Source organism: Plectropomus leopardus, chromosome 16, assembly GCF_026936395.1.
Source record: "Plectropomus leopardus strain MGB_pleo_1.0 chromosome 16, ASM2693639v1, whole genome shotgun sequence".
Classification (NCBI taxonomy): domain Eukaryota; kingdom Metazoa; phylum Chordata; class Actinopteri; order Perciformes; family Serranidae; genus Plectropomus; species Plectropomus leopardus.
Window position 1 is genome coordinate 30,893,334 of NC_142191.1, and position 13,268 is coordinate 30,906,601.

At 40.0% G+C, this 13,268-nt stretch overlaps 1 protein-coding gene across 1 annotated transcript; it reads right to left on the reverse strand.

Annotated features, from left to right (window-relative positions):
• Positions 1-4,520: 4,520 nt before the first annotated feature.
• On the reverse strand, positions 4,521-10,242 carry pcare2 (photoreceptor cilium actin regulator 2). Its single transcript, XM_088089614.1, has 2 exons — positions 7,230-10,242; positions 4,521-5,160 (listed from the first exon to the last, which is right to left on the reverse strand). Exon 1 carries the CDS (start codon positions 9,907-9,909, stop codon positions 7,252-7,254), a length of 2,658 nt encoding a protein of 885 aa, XP_087945740.1. The 5' UTR covers positions 9,910-10,242; the 3' UTR covers positions 4,521-5,160; positions 7,230-7,251.
• Positions 10,243-13,268: the final 3,026 nt, after the last annotated feature.

The window sequence follows — 13,268 nt, forward strand, 5'->3', positions numbered from 1 at the left end:
GCAAGGTACACGGTGACCTTGACCTTTGATGTAAAAAATGTAATTAGATCATTCTTGAGTCCAAGTGGATGTGTGTGCCAAATTTGAAGAAGTTCCTTAAGGTGTTCTTAAGATATTGCACTGATGAGAATGAGATAGACACAAGAACACATTAAGCTTGACCTTTGAGCAACAAGGTCTAGCATTTCATCCTTGAGTCCAAGTGGACGTTTCTGCCAAATTTTTAAAAAATCCCAAAAGGTGTTCTTGAGATATTGCGCTCATGAGAATAAGACAGACAAACTCATAGTGACCTTGACCTTTCACCCATGACCACCGAAATCAAATCAATTAGTTTTTGAGTCCAAGAGGAAGTTTGTGCCAAATTTGAAGCAATTCCCTTATGGTGTTATAAGATATTGTGTTTATGAGAATGAGATGGATATAAAGGTAACCGTGACCTTGGCCTGTGTCCACTAAAATCTTATCAGCCCATCGTTGAATCGACATTTGCCCCAAATTTGAGAATATTGCCTCAAGGTGTACTGAACATGTTGTGTTCACAAAGATGAGACAAACCATGTCACGGTGACCTTGACCTTTGATAAAAAAATATAATCAGTTCATCCTTGAATCCAAGTGGACGTTTGTGCCAAATTTGAAGAAATTCCCTAAAGGTATTCTGCAGATATCAAAAATGTTCACAAAAACTGGACAGACAACTCAAAAACATAATACTTCTGGCCAGGCTATCACCAGCACGGAGGCATTAAAAAAAAAAGCAAATAATTGTGTTCATATCAGATGGAGGTTATTGTATTCACCAGTTTCTGACTTGTAAATAGCATTAAATTATATTCAGGGGAATAATGAATAAATTGTTGAATGAAGAACATACTATCACGAGCCTTGCCTGGTGGGGAAAATCTATAGCAAGAAAATGCATACAATATTTTCCAAAGAAAAACTCCAATCTGAATTCAATTAAATCTTACTTCTAGCATTTCCTGGTGATAGATAGGTATGACCAAGTCAAATAAATGCTGTTTAGTGTTGTTTATATAAAAAATGTCTGCGTGGGTCTAAGCTGCTTTCTGTGTGCAGATACACGAGATGCCAAAAACATTTATCTAATAATATTTGACCTAAAACCTATCTTATAATTGTGAGACAGAATTAATTGAAAATGCTAGATGATACCGAGTATTGACTATTAAAATGAAAATGGAATGTCATTTTTTACGCCAAATGATATGGCAGAGATAATTTCTTGTGGTTGTAATCAGTGTCTCCTCATTTTGTTAAGGACCCCATGGATCACATTCAGGATGCTTATTATAGCTCAAACTAAATGGTACTTTGGAGGACTTCCATTATTTTAGAGTTGGAGGTTTGATCCCTGCCCTCTTCTGTCCAAATGCAAAGTCTCCTTGAACAAGACAAGGTAAAGTGCAGTGCCTTTGGTTAACTTAGTCATGTGTAACCCTTTGAAACCTGGGCAAATTGGCTTGAATTTCTTTTAAAAAAACATGAGAGAAAACAATAAACAACTTAACAAAAAATAACCCAAAAATTAGCAAGAAATTTGTAAAAATAAAAAGTACCCTCCAACCACACACACACACATACACACACACACACACACACACACACACACACACACACACATGCATGCACGCACGCACGCACACACACTCACAATCACCAAATGACTAGAAGAACAAATGGGAAAGTTAAAAAATAAAGAAAGAAATGACCTGAAAAACTGCTTAGAATTATGATAATTCTGTAAACAAAAATAAACTATCATTATAATAAACATACATATAGTTTTCTTGATTATTTTTTATTCTTAGCCTTTTTAAACAATTATTTTCTGAATCTACTGGAATTGCATTTTGTGGGACATTTCTCTCCAGTTTTTGAAAGAAATCACACCTATTTGCTCAGGGTTGAAGGTTTAAATGAAGGCAGCACAGGAAAAGTGCTGTTAATCCAGGTTTCAAAGGGTAAAAAAGTGTAAAAGTTGAACTTGAATTACATCGGTAAAAAATGCTCACAAGCAAGGAATCTAAAAAGAAAGAAGACCTCTTTGCAATGCCAGACAATAGATGGCAGCATTTCTACACCAAGATCCTCAACAATGCTCAACTCAGCTCCAGCTGTTGAGTCCCAGCTCCTATTCATCGATGCTGATATACTACATGCTCTGGGGATCATCATTTATTTTTTCTCTACTTGAAATTAACATCTTATTGAATATTTTTATAAATGTAACCATAAATGTGAGCCAAAATAAAATCCCGAAAGGAGGTAAATGTATAAATTATATAGTCATCATGTTTTGGGTTAATGGAGACTGGAGAACAGTCTCATGTTTGGTAAACTTAATTATGTTACAAACTGTTCTAGTGTGAATGTTATTATAAAAGGTACCCTGTGGAGTTTTTGACCATTGTTGCTATTGAACAATGCTTTGATGTCCCTGTTTCATTTGTAGCACACGTCATGTGTCTTTAAGTCAAGTCAATTTTATTTATAGAGCCCATTATCACAAAACATGTCGGGAGGGGGGGCCTCAGGAAGAGCGGCAGAGGATGATGAGGGATCCCTCTTCCAGGACGGACAGATGTGCAATAGATGTCATAAATAACAAATGAAATACAATCATGGCAAAAAGGAAAGCGAAAGAGAGACGGGGGGAGAGAGGCACAGCAATAGTGGAAACAGTTGCATGTCATATTACAATAACGATAGGTGTGAAATTATTAAAAGCACTCTATGATGATATTGTGGGAGTTGATAAGAGTCTCATGCATATATTGATAGGGAGGAGTCCAAAGGCATGTTCACGGACCATTGGCGCAACCAGGACCTACACCACGATCAGGGCGAGCGGGGAGTACAGTATCAGTGCAGCCACAGCACGAGCACAACAATATTATATTATAAGTGAATTCTTTAGGGTACGTCACTAAAGGGCACTCCACCAAAATAAGAATCAGTTTTAAATATAAAGTGGAGTAGTTCTGTAGCCCTGGAGGAACTTTGTCTAACCTGTGAAAAAAAAAACCAAAACACTGATGATGACAGTGATAGTCTGGAGACTTCAGTTTTATGACAGGAACACTTACTGAGGGTGTGGAATTTGAAAAATGCTGGCATTCTTTGCATGTGTTGTAAACAAGAGACAACACCCAGGCTGAAAAATGAAGCTAGTGCAGAAGTACCAAACACTGCAGTTCTTCTCCACTATTAATATACACGTGACTGGTATCGCCACTTACAATACTTGCATGTAACATCACACGCTACCTTAAATTGCATTTATTAGTTTTATGGCTATTGCTATTGTTGCAATGTTGTTACATGTTATGTTACTGTTACCATTATTGCTATGCATCTCTCCTTCTCTTTCTCTTCTTTCTCTTTCTCTTTCCTAAATATCATTTTGTCATCCACTGTAATTTAATTGTTATTGATGACATCTGTTGCACATCTGTCCATCCTGGAAGAGGGATCCCTCCTCGGTCTGTCTTCCTCAGTTTTGTACCGTTTTTCTTGATTATAGGTTTTTTTGGGGGGGAGGAGTTTTTCCTTAGAAGATGTGAGTATCCAAGAAGGGATGTTGTATGCTGTGAAGCCCTCTGAGGCAAATTGTGATTTGTGATAATGGGCTTTATAAATAAAATTGACTTGCCTTGACTTGACTCTAATGGCCACTTTGAGTCTGGCTCCAAGAATGGCCAACTTAAAAGCAGAAATGAACATGTTTACAGCCTGGTACTAGAAAGGGTTTTTGTCTTCATAGCTAATCTTAACATTCATGACAACTGAATGGGGAATGCATTTTAAATAACTCACTTATTAAATTTTTATTAATGCTTTAAGTGAGGCATAATTAAGAGTGTGGATCCTGTTTGTGATCAGTTGGTGTCATCTTCACTACCGCGACGACGTTGGTTGGGTAACTTACCCACAGATTTACAGAGTGTACCTGGCTAGCAGGGATCCTTTCTACAACATTGGCTAACATTACCTACTAGTTGCAATAATGTTTTAAAAAAAACATATTAATGTATGTTCAAAGAACCTTTTAAGGATGTTTATCAATTGAAATAATGTCCCTGTAAGATAAAATGTCTGCATGGGCTGCATTGCACCATTCTCACAGCAAAAATTGTAAGCTGGGTAGCCTTAGCTGTCACTGTTTATAATTTGTTAAAGTTACTTAAAACAGTGTAGTTGCCGAAAAAATCTTGTTCAGCGTTTGTTTATATTAAGTGATGGCTAAATGAAGACTCATGAAGTGTTTTTTTAATATTCTGACCCCTCTAGACACTACTAGAAATTATATTTCAATGTTCAGAAAATTAGAAAATCAAGAAAATACTACATTAGGGTTCATTTGACCACCACTAAAGACCCTGATGTCCAAGTTATTTTTGTTTTTTTTTCATCCCAATTTAACATCAGTATTTGCATTATCATAGTCAACCCTAGACTGTGAATGTACCATGTTGACCATGACCAGCTTTGGGCAGATTTTCCTCTTTTATTGGGACACAGCCGAGGTAGAAAACATGATTAACACAGATGGGAGGCTAGTACAAACACAAAATAGAATACATACAAAAACACTTGAGTTCATCTTAAAATAATCTTAAATTAAATCAAAGGCGTACTTTCTTCAGTATCATGGCTGAACAGCTGAAGCCCTGAATCCCAAGTTTTCTCCCACCTCAAGGGGTTAAGAGGAAAATTGAGATTTGGGGTACCAATGGTCGGTATTACAAAATTTTAACACACATCTTTAAATTAAAACAAAATCAAGATAGATTATAGAGTCAACATTTAGTATAGAACAAGTATGCTCTTCTAAAAACTGATATAAACAAACTTTTACAATGCTTTCAGAAGTCAATCAGAGAGAAAGTTGAGGCCCTTAACAACTGCTTGAATTACTATTACAAAAATATCTCAAACCACTCCCTGAACCCCTTATCAGGAGAGGGGAGAAAAGAGAAAGGGACTAAACCTGCTAATCCATAATCCCTTTCTCCATTCCCATATTGTATTTCACTTTATCAACACTGGCCAATCACAGCTGGTGTCTAGGTTGTGGTCACAGCGGCACTTGGATCCTACTGGTTGTCATTGCCTGTCAGAGGGCTGCCCGGCCTATAGGAGAGCAAGACAGGAGGGGAGAAGGAGTTTAATTGCGTGAGTGGATTATGTGGAGTAGCAGGCCTAGGAGCTCAGCAGGGGAGGACAGTGGGGTAGCAGGGCTAATCCAATGTGGATTAGGCCAGGTTTCTCTGGAGGGATGACATAAACTGGTAACACACTACTGGGCACACTGACTGCAGGTTTGAAAGCTTGTGCTGCAGTTATCCAAACACACTGAAATGAAAGCTGTGAATAAATCTCTCTACAAAACATACATTTTAAAACAAAAGAAATGAGATTTTAAGGAAATAAAGCAGACTCCTGACCTTTAATCGCCACACAGAGCAGGGCCATAGAGTGTGTAAATTAAATGTAGAATCCACTGTTTTTGGAGTTTGACCAGTACTAGGTACAAAACATCAGGATATCTTGTGTGTCCAGACCAGTCTCACAGATATGAGTCAAATAGACATAAAGTTAAAGTAACAATGCATTACGCGGTGGTGGACACAAAATATGTTTAACATACATGTTATGTATGCAGACCTCTATTTTTTCACATTTTGGTTTATCTTGGATCCAGCACCCACTATGGGATGTGCGTGTCTTTTTTTGAATCTCTTAAAATACATGTTCACAACAAGAAAACAATGCCAATTGAAAGTCAATAAGGATCTTTTGTGATGGTTGACATGCATATGTAGTATAAAGACTGAGAAAGTCTGCACAGGGTGGGCAGGAGGGGTGGTGGATCGACAAATCATGGACTTTCAACCAGGAAACTGTTGTACATGTTCGATGTGAAACAATATGTCTACATAGTTACATGACTTTACAAAATCTACTTAAGCAAAGTACTTTACGCAAGTGCTTAACGCAAGCACTTAATGTAAATATGCAAAGTAAGTTTTTGTGACTTATGAACCTTACACAATTTTTCTGCAAACCTAACCAAGTACTTTTGGTTCTCCAAACCACACCAACAGCTTTCTTTCAGCAAACCAAATCAAACTGCAACCATTTCACAATGAAACTGCGACTGTTCTTCGTAGATTTTGCACAGGCATTGTTTTTGTGTTGCCAGCATGTAATTTCAACACATTTTGTGCCCACCACCATGAAATACTTTGTCAGGAGTTCATGTCAACTTTATGTATTTTGGTGAGACTATGCTATGGTCTCTTTTATATTGATTTTGACCATTCTCTTTTAAATTTGTGTCTTGCAAGTTCCTGCTCAAGCTTACTTTTCTTGATCTTCTACATAGTCAACTTTAACGCACTTTCTCCCATTAAATTCTAACCAAAAAGCAGTGGTATGAAAGATCCACGTACTCAGGCTAAAAACATTAAAAAATACACCAACACCTTCTTCGGGGTGTAGTGACACAATGAAGAGGGTGAATTCCTTGTGGTTGACAACAGTACAGTGTTACAGTAGGCGTGTACATGTTGTCTTATGCTTATGCAACACACATAAAAATTATGTAAGAAAGACAAGTGACAATGTAGGGTATTAGAACTTGAGTGCTATTATACGAATAAGTAGTGCACCTATTGTAGCACACCCAAATAGATAAACCAGGTGTATGTACCTAATCTGTTTTGTGTCTGCTGGGAATGCAGATGGTCAGACATGCTGATGTCATTCACTTAAACAGTGTGACAGCAGCTGATTCAATCCACACAGATGGCTCCTGATTCAAAGCAGACAATCACCAAAGGTCAAACTAACCTTGTTGGGTGCTTTATTAGACTAATAATACCCTAGTCAAAATGATCTGAACCTTCCTCCATTTCTAATTCTTTCAGTGTTTTAGAGAGTAACGGACCTTTAGCTACATAGAAGCCATGGAATTTCCCTGTTTTACAAGAATATCCAAAATATCAGATTTCTAATAGTATCTCATAACTGCCAAAAAACCCAAAATCTGCCAAGTGAATAAGTTTTACTATTAAAGGTGATGTAAACGTTTGCCAAGTTTGACATTTAATGTTGTAAGCAGTCAATTTTTTATTTATTTATTTATTTATTCTACCAGCCAGGTTTACCTAGACCCACAGCTTTGTGATACTACTTACCCATATTTTTTGGGTAATAGGTTCATTCCCCCTTGGACTGTGTCAAGGCTGAAGTCAAACTAGGCCTTTGTTCTGATTGGGCGCGACGGGTATTGTCTGCCCCTCTTGTGGGAAGCCTGCCCCGGGAGGCCTCTCCCCATGGTTTGGGAAGCACAGAACTTCCATGAGGGATGCAGGTCTGAGAGTCCCTTTGACAGAAGACTGAGCGGGCATCACGAAAGGACACAGACGGAATGATCTCTTCGATGTTGTGATCTGTGGCACGTGTCACTGTTCTTGGAGAACTTGGGCGGGATGAGGGCCTAGAGGCCGACTGAGATCTGTACACGGGAGGGCTTGGATATCTGTGGCACACAGAAGGACAAGATGGTGGTAGGCGGACTCTGGAGACAGGGGGTGCAGTTACAGGCAGGTTGTAAGAGGACATCTCCCCCTCACTGAAGTCACTGCTTCCACATCTCTGGCTCATTCTGGCTTGAGGAGGTGAAGGTCCTCTGCCGCTTATTTCTGTAATATCTCCCTTGTCAGGAGATTCTCCTGCATTGCGAAGGTGAATCATCTTCCGTGCCTGTTGGTAGAGACAATTCACCTTCTCCATCTCTGGATCCAGATTTGCTTCTGGTTGATGCTCTGCATCTTGCACTGTCATAACAGCATCCTGCCTGACAGGACGAGCAGGCAAGATACTGATCGATCTTGGCTTCATGCTTGCGCGGTTTGGCAGCAGTTCCACATTCTGCACTGATGACTTCAGCCGCTGGGAGACTTCAGTCTTTTGGTGTATTATTGGAAGTCTTGAACCTGAATCTGCCTGTGACCCTTCCTTATTTCCTGGTGCACCCTCAGTACTCTGGAAGGAATTGTCCATCAAAACCTCTGGGGGTGGAGGTGGTAGATTATCTACATCCAGGTCATCCCTGCCTTCAGGCCAGCTGTTGTTGTTGTTGTTGCCATTGATGACTGATCCCCCGTCATTACCATTTACTGTGTCAGATAAATGCAGGACCCTACTTTTCTTGGGCCTCCTGATATGAGGTGGAACATTAGCAAGGCTTTGCCCTGGTCTACCATCAACCCCTTGGCTAAAGGTATTTATCAGCCTTCTGACAGACTGGTGCTTGGGTGGTTGGGGTGCTAACATTGGTAGGGAGCCAGGCGATTGACTTGCTCTGAAGGGGCCTTTTTTTGCTGATCCACTTACTGAATGTCGTCTTAGTCCAGCTCTGTACAGGTCATAATGAGGTCCTGCTAACTCTTTATTTCCTCGCATTTCAGTCATATTTTTAATTCGTTCATCCAAGTCCCTCTGGCTCTTCTGTAGCTCATTCATTATATTCACACACTTGGTGAATGAAGTGTGCTCAGGTTTGGTTGTAGTGACAGCAGTCAGAGGTCGTTTGACCGTAGGTTGCCGATCCTGTAAGTAATTTGCACACATGAAAAGAAAAGTTTGACTGGGATCTGGTGGGGATGAGTTCGACCTCTTCCTTTCAGGCCTGTCCCCTTCATCATCCTCATATTCTTCATCATCATCATCATCCTCCTCTTCATCCTCCACATCATCTTCATTATAGCCTATAGGGTTGGGTAAATTACTGGGAGGAGTATCAAATACACCACGAACATTATTTCCAGATCCACAACTTCCAGATCCAGCACTTCCACGGTGGCGGCGATGCCTCTCAGACCCTGTCAGACTCTCATTTTCTCCCCCGATACCACTGTCCTCACTATGCAATGCCGAATCCTCCGGGTTAGACTTCCTAATGGCAGCCCCCTCTACTCGTGCCAGCACTTGAGTCAACCTGTGCTCTGCTGTCTGCTTGGCCTGCAGCTTCTCACCCAAAAGTTTAGAGAGAGAAGAAAAATACTCCACTGCATCCTCAAGTGTTGTGTCACCCAGTCCTTGGACCGAGCCTGCCACCAGTCTCATTTTCTCAGTTGAATGCTGGAGCAGCTGCTGTAACAGATCTGGAGGTGGATTTACAATTTTGGCAGTGTCAGGCATAATTTTTGCTGGCATATTAGCTGGGCCCATCATCCCAGACGCCAAGGCCATGTAGTCCCCATGCTCCTTCATCATGAGTTCCCCCTCCTCAGCCATCTCCTCAAGAGCCTGGTTAATCTCCTCAAACCGCAACACCAAAGCAGACATCATGGGCTGGAGGGACAGTTGTGTCTGGGCGGCCTGGTCCAGCAAGCCCAACAGGGTCTCATATTTGGAGATGTTAGGGTTCAGAAAAGCATAGGCTGCCTGGTGAGCCCTTACCATGTGTGGCGGGAAGTCCACCTTTGTCTTGACAATAGAGGATTTTCTGTGTTTTTCAGCAGACCTTTTCTTGCCCTTGTTTTTCTTTTGTTTCTCAGTCTTTTTAATCTGATTTGTTTGTACAACCTTATTGACTATTTCTTGGGGTATCACATTCACCTCTGTTTCTTTAATTTCATCTGCAATTTGGGCACCTGTTGTGTCGGGGGCCATCAGAGACCATGCTGTATCTTTCGTAGGGTGTTCTTCAGCGGGTAGAGGAGGTTCATTTTCTTTCTCCTCGTGGTTAAAACAATTGCCTTTCTCCTCTTCAGGTCTAGAATCAGCTTCGTTTTGTGGTTCTTCAGCCTTTTGAGGGCGAGGGCCTTCTGGCTTTGAAAATAACTTTCCCTTGGATGGAGAGCAGCCCATTTTTGCATTTAAATGAGATTCAAGAAAACCTTGAAAAATATCTCTCTCTCTGAAGAAAAATGAGTCAGAAGAAGAAGTGAAAGCCAAAGTGTAAATCCATAGGTAAGGTCCTCTATAATCCTCCAACTGTCTCCCTTTGTTGGCAGTAAAGTCTCCACATGCTAGTTTTCAGGTTTCTCTTCAGTCATTTTAGGCTTTCTCACGAAATTTGTGGACAAATGGTCCAAAAAAGACACCTGCAACCTGTTGAGTGAACTGACTACCCACCAAAGCTTGCGATGGTAAGGAGCTAAGAGGATAAGATGGATTGGGGGGTTTCTTTTCTCTCTCTCCTTCAGCACGCACAGATGGTCACGTTAAGTGCATCAATATACACATGCGCGCGCACACATACACACGCACACACACAGGCATTTGCATGTAAGACTTTAAGCTCATCAGGTTAATCAGAGCCAAGTTTGTCAGGTGGCGTTTTAAGCCTCACCCACCGTTCTGTTGGTAGTTTACATGCAACTGTTGGGTTCACTTGAGAGATAAACAACTTTGTTTTTTGGAGCATGATTGCCAGGCATGTCCAGCTTATCTTTATGTTTTTCAAATTTTGCTTTATTGTGAATTCATCCAGTTCTATTATTTAATGTTACATCATGTCCAGCCTTTCTCTCCTTCTCTCTCTCTCTCTCTCTCTCTCTCTCTCTCTCTCTCTCTCTCTCTCTCTCTCTCTCTCTCTCTCTGTCACACACACACACACACACATAAACACACACACCCTTTCCTGTAAATGCTGGGGTAAAAGTCCCAGTTCCGTATGAGTTTTAAAGATTTTCTGAGAAAGGGAAAATAGGAACTATAGAAAGATAGTGATCTTTTCTCTGACAGTGTGAATTCCAGTCACATGGGCACTTTATCAGGTTTCATTGTCAAACCATCATGCCAGAGTGACAGCTTTCGCAAGCTTAGCTTTATCTCTTAGTAACAGGAAATCTCTTCAAATAAATAAATTCATCCAACTCTTGACTCAGATAAAGTGCCCAATAAAAACTCGACTAACCTCAATGTCATCATGAAAAAATTTCAACCTGGCATTTATCCAGCCCTTAAAATAAACTGTACCTGCACACTGAATAAGTGGTTTGCGTGATAAAATCTTGACAGGCTTAACAAAAATAAACATGTATTTATATTTAAATAAACAAACACTCCCACAAAACCTTGATTGGGTACAGTCAAATTGGTGAGAAGAGCATTATATATTTCTAAGTGCTTTTTCATGGCTTTTTGGTTTTAGAAGGTCCTCTTTACACATAGATGTTATTTTGTGTAAAGGGTTTGTTTTGTTCATTATACCCTTTAACACATGGATCAACATCTGTTCCCTAGTGCTGCTTTCAAATGCCTTTCATTTTTGCCCTTCAAACCTCTGAGACCAGAAAATTGGTTAGATTTCCTTTGAAAACATGGAGAAAAACATAATGAGCAAGTTGACAAGAAATGTCCCATAAATTGCAAAATAAATAAATAACTTGTAGAGGGTGAAAAAGAAATGACCTGACAGTTAGCTCGGGGCCATTATTAGATATTATGAATAAATAAAAATCTTTTTGAAAGAAATCAAGCCAATGCACTCATGTTTTAAAGGGTTAATGTAAGTGAGGCTGGTGAAATGTCTCCCTGGAAGTTATTGTAAACAAACATAAGGTGAACATTCTATGGAATAATAACTCAAATTTGAACCCTATTCAGTCCAACCACTGATTATACTGCAGTGGGCAAAAAGAAAAATGGGTTCCTTAATATTTTGAGAATCACACGGTTGTGGTTCAGTTATGATCAAGGGTTAATTATGTTTTTCTGGACTAGCAAAATAATTCAAAATCAAATATTTTTTGCACCAGTGTTTATTGTAAATGTAAACAGCCAAATTCTTCAAAGAAATTCATGACATGACCACCATGGAAGCCAAGGTCCTGACATGGCACACTACTGAACATACACTGTAAGGCTGTGCTACCTATTCCTCGCAATGACTTTATTTTCACAGATTGCAGATACTGATTGCCACTGTGTAAATGTTAGACAGGCCTTTGCTGAAAACAAGCATGACTTTCCCATGGATTAACAGAGATTATAAAGTAACCCTGCACCCTCAGATAGGAGAGTAATCACAGCATCCCAGATTGCCAAAGAGCCTGAACCCAGCTATCTGTCTCAAAACATTTCTGTAATCCTTTCCACCCATGCCCAGGTGTATCACAGAAACAGGAACTGGGCAAGCTGTTGGCCAACAGAGCAGAAGGCGCTTAAGCTGCTGATAGTCTGCCGTATGCACTAAGTGCAATCTGTTATTTAGTAGACTTGAGTTTTTCTGAGGTACATTACTTTTTGAGGTAAACATTTAGTATATACTTCAACGCCACTTCAGTTCAGAGAGAAATATTGTACTTTTACCTCTGAGATACCCCTTTTTACACTCTTTCCCTTCAACAAAAACATGAGTCTGTTCAAAAGTGCCTAAACTTGGCCAGTTTCCATTATAGATTTTTACAAAATATAAGCGATATTTTCGAAATGTCGATAAAACACAATTGCAAAATGATTGCGTTTCCACTGATTGATGGCATGTGACTTCTCCTCTGGTGATAACATTCCAAGAAGCATGGCGATGGACGTTTGAAACATTAGCAGCTTTATTTCTATTGTAGCCACCACTAGCTGTCATTATTTCCAATCGGCAACGCAAGCCCCTTAAACATGGGAGTGGCCACATATGAGGGGGAGGTGATATTTCACAGAGGAATTATGGATAAAAAGGGTTATGTGATGCAATAACACCTCTTGTGGCGCCTGCTGCATCATGAGGGAGCCAGTTCGTACTGACAAGCACATTGCTATAGCATCATGTGATAAAAGCCAAGTGTTTCCATTGCCGTTTTTGCAAAACATGGCTTTTTGGAATTGCATGAAACACCACCTAATGCAAATGTAACAACTTTTTTCAATGAAAGGGAGTTTTGTTTTCAATTGATGTGTTTCCATTCAGTGTATTTCATAGTTACAATATCAGTTTGCAGCATTTGTTCATGCACAATCCTAAACCTAGATTGTGCATTTACTACCATGTGACAACTTTTCTGCTAATTTCTCCTCAGCTTTAATCACAAACAGCTGTCTGCTCTAAGTGTCACTCCCTCTCACCCTACAAACACACTATGCACTAAGTGCTGTGTGCGATTGCAGTGGAGTCTCCACAGGTGGCAGCTGCAGCTGGTCCAGAATGCTGCTGCCATTGTCCTTACTAACACCAAGAAAGTAGAGCACATTACACCCGTCCTTGAATCACTGCACTGGCTTAGTGTGTG